The sequence below is a fragment of the Odocoileus virginianus genome, chromosome 6, assembly GCF_023699985.2.
Source record: "Odocoileus virginianus isolate 20LAN1187 ecotype Illinois chromosome 6, Ovbor_1.2, whole genome shotgun sequence".
NCBI classification, from domain to species: domain Eukaryota; kingdom Metazoa; phylum Chordata; class Mammalia; order Artiodactyla; family Cervidae; genus Odocoileus; species Odocoileus virginianus.
Window position 1 is genome coordinate 69,141,053 of NC_069679.1, and position 18,104 is coordinate 69,159,156.

At 44.6% G+C, this 18,104-nt stretch overlaps 1 protein-coding gene across 4 annotated transcripts in view; it reads right to left on the minus strand.

Annotated features, from left to right (window-relative positions):
- Nucleotides 1–18,104, minus strand: part of SLC8A3 (solute carrier family 8 member A3) — a 157,578-nt gene that overhangs the window by 128,810 nt on the left and 10,664 nt on the right. For all 4 annotated transcript variants that reach the window (XM_070469556.1, XM_070469557.1, XM_070469555.1 and 1 more), the window contains exon 2: nucleotides 5,368–7,213. In XM_070469556.1, coding sequence (XP_070325657.1) covers nucleotides 5,368–7,151 — 1,784 coding nt within the window. In that variant the 5' untranslated portion in view covers nucleotides 7,152–7,213. The remainder of the gene's footprint in view (nucleotides 1–5,367; nucleotides 7,214–18,104) is intronic.

The window sequence follows — 18,104 nt, forward strand, 5'->3', positions numbered from 1 at the left end:
TATGCCTGAAGCGACTTAGCAGTAGCAGCAGGGGCCTTTCTGGGCACAACATCCAAAGCTTCTGCTGAAGAGTCCACATAGCCTCGAATCATTCCTTTGTGCCCCAAAGAGATGAAATTGTACTTGAACAACCCTATCTGAAATGTTCCACTATTCTGTTAAACCCCCCTCCCCCATTTAACTATTGGCTTAGACACGGATTCCTTTCTTCAGGATCACTCTGAGCCAAGCACACAGCTCCACTGTGAGTTCCATGAAGCCACGGTTCTGGGGATGGACTGTTTACCTACCACTACAAAGAGAGCTTGTTGCTGGAAATCAGCACTGCAGGCTGAAGAAAGAAGAAAGAAAAGGATTTCAGCTAAGGGAGAAATATCTTTACCTCCACTGCACTCCTTCCCATACTAAGTGTGCAGCTTCTGATTTTTCTCAAGTGCAGAAAGGACATTCTAGAAACAAATGATCTTCCTCTACGCATGCGTGTGTGCTAAGTCGCTTCAATGGTATTCGACTCTTTGCAACTCTACGGACTGTAGCCCACCAGGCTCCTCTGTCCATGGAATTTTCCAGGCAAGAATACTGGAGTGGGTTGCCATACCCTCCTCCAGGGGATCTTCCCAACCCATGGCTTGAACTCGCATCTCTTGTGTCTCCTGCATTGGCAGGAGGGTTCTTTACCACTAGCGCTACCTGGGAAGCCCCTTATCTTCCTCTGTGGCCAGATAAAAACTATCCTGTTACTCTGCTGAGCCAAAGAAAAAGCAAAAACCCGACTGTGTTTAGTCAAGTTGGAGAATCTGAAAATTGTGTCCTGGATAACTCCTTATTTGTATAGGTTTTGATGGGAAGATGCCTTTGGCTAAAACTTTACAGAAAAAACACCGCTGGAAGAGAATGGCCTGCATCATTCTGAAAAAAATACTGCACTATTTCATGGAACAAGGTCTAGCCTGAAGTTAACCATCACCAAGAGATATCTCAGCTATACTTGTCACTTTTTTCAGCAAGAGATCACTAAGATAAAGCTTCTAAAAATATTTTCTATGAGTTCAATATTTTCCTTCCTGAACAATTTCAAGATGAACCAAGAGATTAAAAATAGTCTATAATATATTATTATTCTTAGTTAAGACATTACTCACATAAACACTCCTGGATGTGCCCTTCCGGAGCATCTTTCACCCATGAATTTCCATATTCTTTCCAAAGTTAACATTTTGATGGATAAAAATAAAATGGAAAAGTCCAAATGGGGAGAAGGAGACATTAAATCAGCAGCATCCAAAAAAGTCCTTTCTAAAGTCTAATATTCTATCATATCTACCTGTGTGATCTTGGACAAGTCACTTTGCATCTCAGATTCTCACATTTCATAATTTGTAAAACTGGGAGGACAGATACCTTCCAGTTTCAACACTCTATATTTGCTTGGGAAATGTGTGGTACAGCTTACACTCCATTATTCTTCGAAGGAGGCCCATGCTATTTAATTACAGTAGATCTGTCCATTTGCATATTTGACATCTGAGGCTTTGGCTATTCCCAGAGACCCCAAAGGTCAATGAGCTGTAATAATCTTATTTTTGCAGAGGCGCTCTGTGAACCTGGGATACAGGAGTAAGTCATGTGCTCAGTGAGTGAGATTAACATACAGGAGGCTTGGAGGCCATAATCCCCAGGATGTGCTGCAGTGGTGGTCACAAACTACCAGGATTCTTCCAGACCACAAAGATGTCAGTAGTATCCTTCTCAAATATCATGAGTTTATTGTAATGTGGGTTTAAAGTAATCATGTACCCACCCCCACACTTCACCTACTTCACTGCTACATTTTTAATGAAGGTGACCTTAAAACTTTAGTGGTGTCACGCACAGAAGGAGAAGCTTTCATTCCCCTTTTATTGAGCTAATTTCAAACTATACTTCTCCTAACTGTTTTGATTTGTCTGTATACCTTGTACCCTCTCCACTGGAGAATAAGATCCTTGGGAGTTAAAACGCCACCTTATCTTAGTCACTTATTTCTCTCCAGTACTGGTAATGTACCTAGGATGTAGCAGATATTTAATAAATGTCTGTTGAGTGACTGAGCACTTTTGATGCACTTAGGCACTGCGCTAAGGTGCATTTTCTGTATACAGTACTAATCATAATCTCGAAGGATAGGTATTATTGTTTCTGTCATTGGAACAAAATATCTGGGACTCAGACAGCTGAAATGACTTGTTAAAGTTACACAGCTGATATGTGACGGATTCACACCTGTTTGTCAGACACCAGCGTTTGTTTTTCCATCCTACCATGGTGCTAAGGACACGTTTGAAGAAGTAAAGCATAAAACCAAATGAATGAATTCATGGACCTAATATTATTGATAGAGCATAGGCCTGGCTTCGTTCTGAAGATTCAGAGTATTATCGTGAGGGCAAAAGTGACAGGGCCACCGGGCCTGGTGGGAAAATAAAGCTACACAAAGAGAGAAGGAATAGAAAGTGAAATTGTTCCAGGCATCACACAGCTTCTGTCTGAGTCCCTTGAAGGTTTCAATTTCAGGGTTCAGACTGTTACTGTAATTAGCAGGGTCTCAGGGTAAGAGTTAGATTCTAGTTAAGATGGAGTTGAACACTGGAACTGGAAAGCAAGCATTCATGATCCAATCATGCAACTCATCTGAAAAGCCACTTTCCTTCCTAGGTTTCATGGTTTGGTCAAGAGCTTTAGAACCTTTCAGCTCTGCTTCTGGGAACCAGAAGCATCTGGAGCTTGTTAGAAATGAAGAATCTCAAGCCCTACTTTAGACCTTGGGAGTCATAATCTGCATTTTAGTAAGATGCCTGGCTGGTTTACAAGCACATTAAAATTTGAGAAACACTACTCTAGAATATCTAGATGTTATTCTAAGGTCCTTTCTGGCTCCAATATTTTATGAGTTTAGATTAGTAAGCTTCATGGTAACCAAAAAACTAGCATGCTTATTAATTAGGGTGACACAGGAAATCAAGTAACCTGATACCCTCAATGGTGTCTTCTGAAGAATAGTGTTAATTCATCAATATTACTATTAATGAATTTGTTTACTGAGTACATATCATGTACAGGGAACATTGCATACAATATCATGAATCATTATAATAGACCTGCTAGAGTGACATTATGATCTCCTTTTTATCAATGGGGAAAAAAATCTCATAAATTAATAAAATTTCCCCAATGTGGTTAAATCAGTACTAGAGCCAGAATCCTAATCCACAGAGTACTATACTTAGAGCCCCTGGTTTTCCTGCTGTATCATACTGTCTCTAGCTGTAAAATTACAATTTAAAGTATCAAAAGTAGGCCTCCTTTTGTGAGAATAGATTAGCAGGTTTGGGACTCATTCTTCTGCAGTGAAGAAGGCCAAGAGGGTAGTCTAAATTCTACTGAAGTCTAAAAAAATAATGCAAAGGAAAAGATGGGAAACCTTAGAATACCTGGGCCAGCATCTCAAACATGTAGAAGTTCATACATATTTATAACCAATATTACCCAGAAGTGATCATTCATGAGGCTCATTTACACCGAGACAGTAATCAAGCTGAAAACATACATAGGTGTGAGGAAGGTTTAGTCATATTTAGAGATCCCAGGTGCACAGTTGATTACTAATCAGGTGAAGAAATTGGGATCCCAACTTCTGATCTCTCAAAACACTACTCTTCGGTGCCCTCAGCAGATTGGTACTGACTGGGAGGAACCACAAGTCTCTCCAGCTATGGCCAATGCTGAGGTCATTTAATGCCTGACAGTGACTTATCTACTGACACTGTCATAAATACGCATGAAGTTTCATGGGGGTTTTCCTTGCCGTGAGGGCCTTCATTTGGATGTATAAGCATCCTCCCCAGGGCACACCAAAAGGGATAGTATTCTCTAGAAAGGCACAGGTTTTTATTAATGCTAACAAGAGATTATCCTTTCCCACAAAATGACTAAACAGAGCTCTGATAAATCAATCTGTCAATGGCTATTTCAATTCAGGGGACAGTATCCCTCTGTTGCATCTGGCTGGTGCAGGTTATGACCTACACTGAGCGCCTATGTCTATAGTTCAGAAGATCCTAGAGCTGAGAGGAACTGCAAAAAAGAGCCCACCTCGAGGCAAGGAAATTATTGCTATTCCCACTTTACAGATGAGAGCTTTCATTTCCCATTGAAAGTGTTTTTAGCAGGTTCTTGGAGCAGTTTGACACCTCCCACTTCCTATATGTGTCCCTTTGGTTCCTCGTATCTTCCCCTGCTACTGCTTATTGCTTGTGGATGTGAGCAGCAATTCTGAGACAAGGTTCCCCTTTCTCATCCCCTTCCTTCTTGGCAACCCTGGAAAGTCTGGTCTGCTGGGAAGAGTCAGTCTGCTTTATTTTTTAGAGATATCCATCCGAGAACAGGACAGAACACCCAGTACAAGATGTTTCAATGCAGAGAGGCCTCAGAGTGACAGAGGCAATAGAAATGTAAGACCCACAGTGTCTAAAAGACTAAATGGGCCAGTAACCTGAGAAGTGTTTTAGGAGAACTCTGGACTGTGAAAAGAGATGACCACACAGAAGATGTATTTTTCCCCACAATTCCTAAGAGGCTTCTCCTCCACTGCTTAGCCAGATTCTGGAGCTTAGACCTGTGACTAAAAACTGGTGGCTGCTGCCCTGGGAGCTCTGCTTCTCCAGTATACCTCCAGGACTCAAGCCATATTGATTCATTTCACCTAGACTGGGCAAGCCTCACACCATAAAATAAGCCTATTGATGCTTAAAGAGACTGCCAAGTTTCAATCAATTTTGCAATTTCCAAATTGAAGGAGAGGTGCCTGAAATCTGCTTATACAATACAACTGCAATATGGTACTGGAAAAACATAAGCCAATGCCACTCACGTTCTTGAGGATGTCCAGCTTGGACTATCACTGAATCAGAATGGAAAGGACTGCCTTCAAAGCTCATGTAAGCCCTTGGCCTGAGAAGAGGAGGGAGAGACCCAAGCAGTCTCCTAGATCGTGTTTCATCACAAGAATCTCCCCAAATCTGACAGCAGAACTTCCATCATCCCACACCCCCACCGGCTATCATTTTGAGTTTCAGAGGACAAAATGTTCTTAGATCCTGTGTGCTTAGATCCTGCCGTAGCATTCCTTGCCCGAAAACAATTTAAAGTGAGAAAACTGAAGGAGATTTTGGAAGCAGAGCCTGGCAGCAGTGTCTGCTGATCTGGCGTACCTGAGATGGAACCAAAGTTTGACATTAACACAAGTACCCGGAAAAGCTTTAAAGCACGGGGCAAGAGAGAATGGGGCGACAGGGATGGAGGCAGATGGACTATGGAAGGGTTACTTACACGGTTTCATCATTCTTGAACTCCAACTCCCCATATATGTCTTCAAAATCCTCACCACCACCCTTGGCGGTCCCTTCTACTGTCCTAAAGGGGACGATGACTGTGCCCCGGGCACCTGATGTCCGCAGAACCTTGACCTCCATGACACCAATGCTTTCACTGACATGAATAGTGTCACATTCAAAAGTGAAGATGCCCGCGTGGTCATCATCCAAGATGGTGACTGTGGCCACACAAGGGGATACCAGAACAGCCCGAGGCAAGGGCAGACTATTGAGTACTCTGGGAGACATCCCCTCCTCGGGCTGCTCCTCCTCCATGCGAACGTTGCTCAGCCTCACAAAGAAGTGTTCATCCTCCTCAAAAATGTCATCATCGATGATGCCCACAGAGAAGTCCTTCTGGGTCTCTCCTGGCTTTAGAACCACCGTGCCCTCTGTGAACTCATAGTCAGCCCCCGCGTTGGCAGAACCATCCTCTGTTTTATAGTCCACATACAGGGTCTTGGACGTGTCCCCGCCTTTCCTCACCACTGTCAGGAGCACAGCCCCACAGTTCTCCAGGCACTGGTAAGAGCACGGGTCAAAGAAGACCTTGGAGACAAAGTCCTCCGGCTCATCAGCATGCACCTCGCTCATGCTGGAGGTCTTTTTGGCTTGTTCTGCTGCATGCTTCTTCAGGATATTGCCCGCGCCAGTCATCATTCGGGTGGCTTGGATCCGGTAGAAGGCGCGGCTCTTCTGCTGATGGGAGAGAGCATAGTAGTTGGCCATCTCAACCAGCTGATCTAAGTCCTTCTCTGGGTGTTTTTGCTTCAGATCCTTGAGAATCCGTATCATCTCCCTGCGGGACTCATCCACTTCCTTCCCTTCCAGGGGCACCAGGTGCCCGTCAAGGAAGTGGGAATTCATCATTTTCCCATCCATCTCAATGCCCTTGGGGTGGTCACCCTCGGTCTCTATGATGATTCCTCGGTGTTTATCTGTGCGGTACTTCTTGTGCATGTATTTGTAGAAGAGCAGTCGCTTATCTGCCACCCAGGCCAGAAGGACACACACTGGAAAGAAGAAGAGAGTGAGGAGGCCTTCCCAAACCTGGACCACCCCAGGAGAGAAGACAGCCAGGATCATATAGAGCCAGATGTAGGCAAAGATGCTCCAAGCAGCAGTGACAAAGAAGACTCGTAGGTGCTTGATCTTGCGAGTCTCTCCATCGGGGATCACATAGACACAGATACCAATGATAATGAACATATTGAAGGCTGCGCTGCCGACAATGGTAGAAGGTCCCAGATCACCAGCAATGAACCCATGACCACACACCTCAATTAAAGACAGGAGGATCTCAGGAGCAGAGGAACCCAGGGCCATAAGGGTCAGGTTGGAGACAGTTTCATTCCAGACCCTAATGGTGGTTGTGCTGGTCTCTCCATTGGGCTTTTTGATAGTCACCTCTCTCTCTTGAGAAGTGATGACTTCAATAGATGCCATGAAGCGATCAGCAATGATGGACACCCCGAGGAACATGTATATCAGGGCCACAAAATAGACAATGACCCTGGCAATCTTGTCTCCAAGGGAAGGGTTCTCTGGGTACCAGATTGGCAGGATGACACCCTCCTTGCAGTCCGATGACCCTGTACAGGACTCATTGTTCTGCCCCGTACTGGGCACATCCCCTGAGCCGCCAGCCTCTGCCCGAAGACTATTCAGGAAGAGCACAAAGGTAATCAGCCCAAAGTGGAGGAAGGCAGAGGTGAGAGGCTGCAACCTTAACCACGCCATACACAAGACTTAGCCGCCGGCTTCCACTGCAGCACCAACGGTCCTCCTGACAGGCCAGAGACCTAGAAGAGATCAGAGAGGCAGAAAAAGGCATGAAGAAACGGAGAACAGTTTGGGGGAGAACGGATACCTGTATATGTATGGCTGAGTCCCTTCGCTGTTCACCCGAAACTATCACATTATTAATCAGCTATACCCCCAATAAAAAATAAAAAGTTTTTTTTTTTTTAAAAAGGAGGACAACAAATGGCAGGTTCCCACCAATACAAACTGATGCTTCATCTTGAGTGACATATTGTACTAACATATGGGGCAGTCTCTCACTTGGAAAAATAGATGTCACTGGGAGGCTCAAATAGCTGCTCTGTCCTCAGGACCATCTGGTAGAGTCAGTAGAAAAATGGCTTAAAATAGCTGGGAATACTGGTAATGGAAACTTAACTGATACCCCTTTAGTCCTGCCTCCCAACCCTTTTGTTATCTGTGAGAATCCTCAAGAATTAACTTAAAATTGGCCAAGTATAACAGGAATCTTCATCTCCACTTCTACTGTTTCTAGGGTTTTCAGCCTTCCTTACCACACTGTCATCATACTCAAGAATCTTGCAAAACATAAGTTTACAGGAGTACACGCTGAACTGAACTGTTATCCTGGACTAGTACCCTGCAAATGGAACACCTTGCTTTGTGTGCAGTTGAGCCCAGTTGGGAAAAACTCCTTCCCCAGATGAAAATTTAGGGAGGCACGTCCTAATTCTGAGATTGCTTGAGAAATCAAGAGAATTGATTCTGCAGTGAATACTACCTGTCATGTAGCTCAACCGAAGCCCTGTAAGTGGTGCCCAAGGCCCAGTCCATAGCAGTCCTTAGCCCCCCAGCAAGACAGCCTTATCAAAGAGTTTAGGCATCCAGTTACAAGAAGATGAAGATCAACCAGCCACTCTAACTTGAAATCCAAACCCTGCAAGGGCCAAGTGGTAGGAAGCACTATAAACAACATGCAAGTGACTCTAAATAAGTTTTTTTAATCTGTAGGCAAGATTTCGGGGTGAAATTCAGCTTCCTCTGCTGACCTCAAGACACCAAAAAGTGAACATGAGTTCAGAAGAATGGAAGAAATTCAGCTGAAACTACAGTTATCTTGCTACTCATTGCCTCATTCAGATGGGAGGAGACTGCAAATAACTATTCAATACCTTAAAAAAAAACAACTTGCCCATGTTTCCACCTCTGTAACAAGCATGTAGGAGTACTGTTAGTAATGGAAGAATGCTGCTATTCTCTACATGCTCCTCCTCCTTGTCTGCTGTTTCCCATCTCAGAAAATAGCACTTCCATCCACCTGGTTTCTCAGCCTGGAAACCCCTGCCTGTTTGCAAAACGTTTCTCTCTCCAGTCCAACACAGAGTCCCATCAACTTTCCTCCCCATCTCTCTCACCACCATCACAGCCCATTACTTTTCACCTGATGAATCTACTCAGTCACCTCCTCATTGAACTCACTCCAACTCTGACCTTTCTCTATTCCATCTTCTCTTATAGCCACAGTCATCTTTAAAAAAAAAAAAAAAAACCCTAATCCTATGCTCTTACTCCCATATTTGAAGCCTTTCGGCATTTCCCCCTCACTTTTAATATAAAGACCTGCATCCTCACCATGACCTGCTGAGCCTCGTGAAAGCTACCTTCTTCCTCATTCCCCTCATCTCTTGCCACTGTCCCTCTCACTGCATTTCTGCAGTGATCGCCTTTACATCAGGTCCTGGCATACACCATCTTATTTTCCACCTCAGGACCTTTGCCCATAACATGACCCATGACCAAAAATATCACTTCTTCCTTGCACCCCTACTCGTAACAATGCTTTAGCTCTCAGCTTGAAAGTCACTTTCTCACAAAACCTTCCTTCACCCTAAAATGGTCAACTCCTTTCCTTTAATTTCTTCATGGCACTTACAAAATTTTGAAATTACATATGTATTTGTGGGATTATACGATTGATGACTAACTCATCCATTAAACTATGACAAAAAGGCAAAGACTATGTCTATTCTGTTTATCATGGTATCCTTAGTAGGTAGTTAGTAGGTGCTCAGTAAATGTTATGTTTTGGAACAAATAAATGTGGCCCTAGGGAAGCTTCCTCACTGCTATGGATGGAATTGTACAATCCCCCCACCAATTCCTATGTTGAAGACCTAATCCACAATGTGACTCTATTTGGAGATAGGACTTTTAGGAGGTAATTAAGGCTAAATGAAGTCATAAGAGTGGGGTTCTAATCCAATAGGTTTGGTGGCATTTAAGAAGACAAGAGACAGAAAAAGAAAGAGAGCGCTCCATTTTGGGAGGACATAGGGAGAAAGCAGTCATCTGCAAGCCTGGAAGAGACCTCTTTCCAGAAATCAAATTGTCAGTATCTTGATTTTGGAATCCCAGCCTCCTGACAAATTTTCATTGTTTAAACCACTCAGTCTATGGCATTTTGTTATGGCAGCCTGAGCAGACTAACACACTCAGAAATCAGCCTTCTTAAAAGTCATTTTACAGACTGAATCGTAGCCATTTAGAAAAAAATAGATCTCACTAGATTTGAGAGGCTACGTAGGACCTCTTTCAATTGCCAAGGCTTGTACTCAAAGAGAAGTTCCCCCTGGAACACACCCTGGTGCATATGGTAATCCTGAAGGCTCTCCTCCCAAGGGCTCTGTGGATTAACTTGGTTTCGTATTCCTCAGAACGGGAGCCAACTGCTGAGGCCCATAATCCCCACTAGTCCAGGTAGCAGGGGTCATCCCAGCAGGTGCTTGGGGTTTTGACCTCACTGACACTATGACAACGACTGTACAGGAGCAGAGAGGCTGGAGGTGATTGGTACCCATATTCAAAGCCTGAAAATGCCCCCATAACATGTGATGCGCACAGAGACCCTATTCATAGGTTTAGCACTCACCTACCTGGAGAACTGCGGACAGACATGGATCTTGGCTCCTTGCCTTGACCTCTGAAAACCCAACACTTTGTGAATTCTGATGAGCCCCACACAGGAGGGGACAGCAGGTGGGCCCAGCTGGAGCAGCTCTTTAATCAAGAGCCAACACGGTGACAGGCAGCGGCAGCTGCACAACTGGCTAAGCCCAGAGGGGTGGGCTAGCCACAGGTTAGGGAAGAGGCTGGCCTGCTGCAGTCAGGGGACGGGACAGTCAGATCGACGGGGGAGAGGACTCCGACTGCTCTTACTCACTGGGACAATTAAGGAGGATCATGGTCTTTATTCTCCTCGGTCCCAAAGACACCTATAGCAACAGGTTTTTATGGGGACTGTGCTATCATGTGGTCATAATCAGAGGTCAGTTTAGAAAGACTGTTCCCTGAGACAATGAACTGAAGGAACAAATAAAAGAAAACAAGGCCAGAAAGTGGTCAGGGATTGCCAGGACCAAGTGGTTAGAACTGAAGGTGAAAAACGACCGCTGGATGCCTAGTTGCTCTTTCCAGCTCTGCCAGGAGATGGTTTCTGCTTGAGAAGTTAGAGGGAGAGGGGATGTCTCTGATGAACAAGCCAATGGTCATTTTTGTGCCATAACTCCAGCCCCCGACACTGATTGACACAGATCCCCACCTCCTGGGTGGTTCACTGCACTCCCTTAGAGACCCAACTGATCTTTGGTGTTTCCAGAAAGCTCTTAATCAGTCCTAAGACATACTCATGGAGGTGACCCAGCTTGAGATTCCCCAGAACTGCCCAAAACAAGGAAGGTATTAATGACGGTAACTAACGCTTAAAAGAAGTTATTGTGTGCATAAAGTCAAACCTAGTATTTCATCTTCAAACAATCCTGTTAGTTGTTGTTAGAGATCAGTACTATTTTAATCCCTATTTTACATTTTGGGAAACTGAGTCTTAGTTAAGTCATTTGAGTCATTTACTCAAAGTATAAAGCAAAGAAGTAGCAGAACCAGAGCTCACATAGAGATGACATAAAGTTGATGGTCCTAACCACTCCACCTTACTAGGATGTCCCAATCTGTTGCAGAAAATCCATGAGCCCCAGTCAGCTTCCAGTCTTCTGTGGTCTTAGAAGCAATCTTGCTGTCCTACGTACTCTCACAGGAGAACCAACAATTTGGTTGAGTTGACTGCTCCCCAGGTTTCCTGAAGGCGTCCTGATTGCCCAAGGCTGTCTCCCACCCAAATATTCTCCTTCCTATCAGTTCAGTTTTACAAACATTAACAAGTGCCTGTGATTTGCCAGGCCTGTCCTAAAGGCCACTGGACAAAATAAAATATGATATGGGGTTTTCCCTCCAAGGCACCACTAAGCAGGGGTGGAGAGCTGCACACATAGGCATTTCTACTATCATCAGTGAAGGTGTGGGCCAAATGCTGCCGAACACAAGCAGGGCACTGAGCCAACTTGGGGATTCAGGGAGGCGTTCTGAAGGAGGTGATCCCTGAAATGAGGCTTCAAGCATGAGTGCACTTTAGTTAAAAAAAGAAGAAGAAAGAAAGAGAAAAAAAGAAAATGGGAAGGGCATCTGAGTCAAAGAGAACAGCCCAAGCAAAGACGTGGGGCAGGAAAGCCCTCTGTGTACATAGGATTACAGGCAAATCAGTGTGAGGCAGGAGGGGCAGAAGATGAGGCTGGACACGGAGGGAGGACCCAATTCATGGCAAGTCTTATATGCCAGGCTGAGAAGATGGGATTTTATCCTAACGGCAGTGAAAAGCCAATGATAGGATTTTGAACAGGAGAATGACATGGTCTGATCTGTATTCCAGAAAAACCAATTTGTCTAGATGGGTATTTAGGGTGGCTGTAAACCAAAGCAGGAAGATCAGTCAAAAATCTATTGGAAACAGAACAGATAGAGATAAAGAGGGTGGGCCTAGCGTACATTCTGCATATGATGACCCTCTGACCCCTCAGCTCAGCCCTCAGCCTCTCGTTTTTTCCCTGGACTATTTTCCTAAAGCCCCCGGGGCCATCTGCAAGGTGTCTGTGTCCTCAGCAGTGGCTCCTGACATCTTTTAATATCACTGGCAAATTTAATTAAAGTCACTGTTCCTCTGCTCTTCCAGATCATTAATAAAACAGAGCCACCAGGCCAGACAGAGCACATTCTCCCTCTTGCTATGCCCTCCACTTTCTCCAATGGGAACACTGCTCCGGGTCTGTCACCAGCCTGGGTAGACGCGTCCTGCTCTGCTTCTAAATCTGGGCCCCTGCACAGACGTCACGGCCAATTTACATTAAAGTTTTAGGTGCAGCCAGGCTGCACTGGATCTGAAGTGTCACCCGAGTCCAAGAACACTGCATCTTCTCCTGTACTTCCTCTGCCTTAGGGGCTGAGAGTCTGCAGAGTCTTCTCCATGGCAAAGCTCGCCCAGAAACACAGGAACTAAATTCCCGGCACTCAAGTAGGAAAGATGCGACCTCGGCTACCTAGGTAGTTTGGCTGCAACAATCAGAACTTGGATCCAAGGAGGAAAATCTAAGGATGCTGCTTTTCATCCGTTATGATCGCTTTGAATATCCCAAGTGAAAAAGTTTGTATTATTGTCACGCCCATTTTGAAAGTGAAAGTGTTATTGCTCAGTCGTGTCTGACTCTTTGCGACCCCATGGACTGTAGCCCACTAGGCTTCTCTGTCCATCAGATTCTCCAAGCAAGAATACTGGAATGGATAGCCATTCCCTTCTCCAGGGGATAAGCAAATTTGAATTTACAAAGGTTAAAGAATTTGCCCAAGTCACAGTAAGTAGATAAATAAGCTCTTGAATTCTGGCAATCTGACTCTAGAGCACCTGGCGTTAACCACCATGCTAGGTAGATGCCTTGAGTTTCGGTAGTCCTTTGGAAAGCAAAGGGCCTGGGGAAGGGAGGGTGAGTTTTTCTGGATATGGAGCCCTCACTATGAACTTGGAGATGCTACATACTCCAAGGCAGCCTGAAATAGTAGAAGAGCCCCAAATCTGAAAGCAGGAGGCAAGAACTTTCTTCCTAGCTCTGCCTCAACAGTTATGAGACTTCAAAGAGTCAGAGAACTCTTATGGCATCAGCTTCCTCATCCAGAAAATTCCTGTTGGGTTGGATAATCTCCATAGTTGCTTTGAGTCAAAAATGCTTTGATGGCAGGCAGGTGCATCTCTCACAACAGGCAAAGAAGTGAAGGCACATATTTCAGTTAGGTTGGCCCAGAGCAGTGTGAGAGCCAGTCACTCCCCAGAAGATGTCAGAAGAGAAGAGACTAAGGGAGGGTGGTAGGAAAAGGGGGCCCCAGAAGGCAAGGAGAGCCTACAATCTGGATTTACCAAAAGCACCTTGGATCAAACTCATTTTTTAAACAACAGCTCTTTGAATGCCCATTTTGGACCAAGCACTGTGCTAGTGACTGAGCATATACCCATGAGAGTACTATTTTCTTCTAATGAAGGATAGAGACAAACAAGGAATTGTGGGCATGACACTATGATGATGTCATGGGAAGTTACTCTTTTTCTTGTTCCATTCTAAGCTCTCAAGTTGGTCACTGCACAGCCAGCTGCCTCTACCCTTATGGACAGTGGCGGCAATATATCACGGTTTTATGATGTTGAGGACGTTGCAGTAGTATGCATGGTTGATATTCTATGATTCTTGCTTCTCTGTTCCCATGCAATTGTCACATTTTGCCTTCCTCAAAGCCTCCAAACCCTTAATGGCATCCAAGTCATATGATAACTTCATAAAACCCAGCTGGCCTTCTCCTAGGCACTGCCACACACAAACAGGAAGCACCAGCAAGCCTCAATCTCCTCATGCTGTATATAAATAAAGGACTTTAAAATGATAACAACAATCCTATCTCTTCATTGAGTATTCTTTACTCTATGGCTGGCACTGCATCAGGCATTTCTATAGCTTCTGTTTAAGATCTAATGACCCCACAATGATTTAGGTAGTGTTAACTGGGAAAGCTGAGCACCAAAAATTGATGCGTTTGAACTATGGTGTTGGAGAAGACTCTTGAGAGTCCCTTGGACTGCAAGGAGATCCAACCAGTCCATCCTAAAGGAGATCAGCCCTGGGTGTTCACTGGAAGGACTGATGCTGAAACTGAAACTCCAATACTTTGGCCCACTTCATGCGAAGAGTTGACTCATTTGAAAAGACCTTGATGCTGGGAGGGACTGGGGGCAGGAGGAGAAGGGGACGACAGAGGATGAGATGGCTGGATGGCATCACCGACTTGGGGGGCATGAGTCTGAGTAAACTCCAGAAGTTTGTGATGGACAGGGAGGCCTGGCGTGCTGCGATTCATGGGGTCACAAAGAGCTGGACACGACTGAGCGACGGAACTGAACTGAACTGAACTGTTTTAGAGATGAGGAGACTTGGGTCCAAAGATTATTAATTTACCCAGGTCCACTAGCTGAGTAGCACAGCTGAGCTATGAAACTTGGTGTGTCAAACGTCAAAGTCTAAAAGTGAAGGTGGAAAAACAGGGTAGGAATCTGGAGCCCTTAGGTCAAGAACCTACAGCCCTGGAAACCTCTATCTCCTCTGGGAAGCCTTCCCTGATAATACTCTCTTCCTCCACCTTCCAACTGAGTCATTTTCTCCCCTGTGTTCCTCTAGCCCTTTGATGACCATTAAAGCATTTGTCACACATCATCACATTAACCTGGGCTGATCTGTCTGCATGTCCATCTCCTACACACTTAGAGAAACTCCCTGAGGGGTTCCCCCTCAATATAGGGACTTTTCTTTTTTAGCAAGTTATCACACTCAGCTCAGAGGGCTAAGAGGTTGGATCTGATCTCTAATATCCTCCCTGCCTCCAAAATTCTATGATTCCAAGGCTTGTTGATTCTACTCAAAGGTTTACCACACTCTCTAGAGGCCAGAGGACTTTGCCCTCTATGAGTCTTAGACAGATCTGGAGAATCACAAACCACGCAAGGGGAGCAGAGAGAAAGGAAGAAAGAAAGGGCCTTGCTCACCTAATTTAAGTTCTGCTCCTCCAGCTGCTGGATCAACATCTGCATGTAAGTCATCCTCCACATTGGAGGCAATAATGGAACCAGCATCACAAGCTAAAGAGGGCCATGCATTAGAGTAACTTCGGAGCTCTAAAACATACAGATATTTGAATCCTACTCCAGACCTAAGTTCTGGACTCTCTGGGAGTGAAGTCTCAATATTTAGACTTTTTAAAAGTTCCTTAGTTGATTTACAGGTATAGCCAAGGTTGAGAATCCTGGGAGAGAATAAAAGAAACACAGACTGACATAGAAAGACATTTGCATCTCAGGGATTCCAACCATTAGGGACTTTCTCTGGACCAAAAGAAGGACTCTTCGTGCATCATGAGTTGACTCGTGAGTGTACCACAGAGTCTTTCTATACACTAGACAAACATCCACCCTCCTGGACTCTGACTTCCTTTCATACCCTACCAATGGCAAAGAGCATCAACTCCCTACCCATATAAGTAGATTTTCCCATTGTCTCTCCCTAAACCTGCTGTTAACTTAATTTACACTTTTACTGAAGAAACAGAAAAGACCCAGAGTCCCCTTATCTACACAGGAAAATGATGCTACTCATCCCATTTTCAGCAAGACATGTTTCTAAGTATTTTCCTTCTCATGGATGGTAGCTTATGTTGACTTCTCCATGTTTTTCCTCATGCCATCTTTGTTTGCTCACTGATTCATTTGTTCATGTATACATGCATGCACTTATATGAAACTCAGTCCATGTGGTACAGGTCAACTTTCACTGAATCAGATGAGAAGGTACCCAACTCATTTTTTGGCACATTCAAAAAAATTAGAATAAAAGTTCCTAGAGGGTAGCAATTTTTATCTGTTTGGTATTTCTGTATCCCTGCCATCTATATCAGTGCCTGGCATAGAGTGGGAGCTCAGTATATACTTAGTGAATGAATAGATCTATGAATAAATGTGCAAAAATAGAAGGCATAATAGCCAGTGATTTCTCCCACTCTTGGCAGTGTTCAAATGGAGCATCCCATCTGTCAGTGATGCTGTGAGCAAGGTTTTTCCAATTTGAGTTATATGGACAAAAATGTAATCCCCCCTGAGGAGCACACACTTCACTGGAGAACAGTGACAGAAAACCAAATTACCAAAAAAAAAAAAAAAAGTCCTAGGTTTGGAAGCACGTGAAATGTGCCAAGACAGTACAGAGGAAGGAAGATCAAGAGTTGCCTGGGACCATCAGGGTCACTTCATGGACCAGGCAACTCTGGATCTAGGATTTGAAGAATGAACATGAGTTAACTGGGTCAAAGCCGCTGCGCCTCAAATAAAGGTAAGAGAAAGCCGTGCTAACGAGCAGGTCAGCCTCAACAAGCAATGTCTGTTTAAAGAAAGGTGAGCAGCATGTCTGAAGGACAGGGCATTTGAGAGAACTGAGAGAAGCCGCAGCGATCAGTGAGGAATCGTTTGTGAAAGCCCTTGGATGCCCAGTCAAGGAATTTGGTCATTACTTTAGTGGTAATAAGGAAGTACTGAAAGTCTTTTAATCACAGGAGAGACAAGATCATTGTTTTTCCTTTGGATGGAGACCTAGACTGACAACAATGCAGAAACGAGATCTGTGAATGAAGGTGGGACAAGACTAGGGGCAGAAAGACCAGTTCAGAGACTCTCAAAGTATTTGAGTGAGACGTGATCAGAACCCGAACACAGGCAATGAGAGCAGGCCTGCTGAGGGAAGGCAGGGGTTTAGAGCGTTTTCAAAAGTATTGAATCTATCAATACGTGTGTGTCTGTGCGTGCACACACATGCACACGCACTCAGTTGTGTCCAACTCATCGTGACCCCATGGACTGTAGCCCACCAGGCTACTCTGTCCATGGAATTTTCCAGGCAAGAATACCGGAGCAGGTTGTCACTTCCTACTCCAAGGGATCTTTCCAACCCCGAGATTGAACCGGGTCTTTTGAGTCTCTTGCATTGGCAGGCAGGTTCTTTACCACTGTGCCACCTGGAAGCCCAGACTCAAAACAGTCTGGACTATTGAGCCAACAAATGGTTACTACCTTGACAAGACTGAGTAGCATTCGGGTCCTTTGTGGAGCTCTAGGGCCTTCTTCCCGAGAGTCCAGAATTCTCCTGGCCCCATCTGTCTCACAGTCACAGACGTCCCTAAAGCTATACAGCTATCTAAGTCTGACCAGTATGTGTCAAATTTTCCAGCTCCCATTTCTTCCGTCCTGGAGATCCTTAAAGGAGAAACCCTGCAGGACCACTGGGATGATGACAGTGCCTGATGTGGTGTGGTCCCACCTGTGTCTCTTCATCCCTCTTTCACTATCAGAATCTTCTGTTTTCAGTTGGTCCGCAGAATCTTGGATGTGTTCTCAAGTTTATTGGGTGCCAACTGTATGTCACACTCTTTCCCACCTACTGGAGGTTCAGTATTACATCTTTTACCTGGACTACTGCAAAGCTGCCAATCTTGCCCCATCTGTTACAGTCTATGCTCCAGAAAAACAGCAACTACCATCTTTTTAAAATGTAAATCAGATACAGTTAAGTCCCCCACATACAAATGAGTTCCTTTCCAAGAGTGCATTTGTAAGTTCAATTTGTTCCTAAATCCAACAAAGTTAGTCTAGGTACCCAACAAACGCAACTGGCTATATAGTACTATACTGCAATAGGTTTATAATACTTTTCACACAAATAATTCATTTAAAAAAAAACACAAAAACCAAACATTTAAAATCTCACAGTACAGTACCTTGAAAAGTACAGGAGTACAGTACTGGCATACAGGGGCTGGTGTCAAGTGAACAGGCAAGAAGAATTACTGACTGGAGGAGGGTGAAGAGGTGGGAGATGGTAGAGCTGAAGGATCCTCAGCTATAGGAGATGCAGGGCAAGCTGCAATTTCACTCATGCCTAATGTTGATGGAATGCATGTTCGCATCTT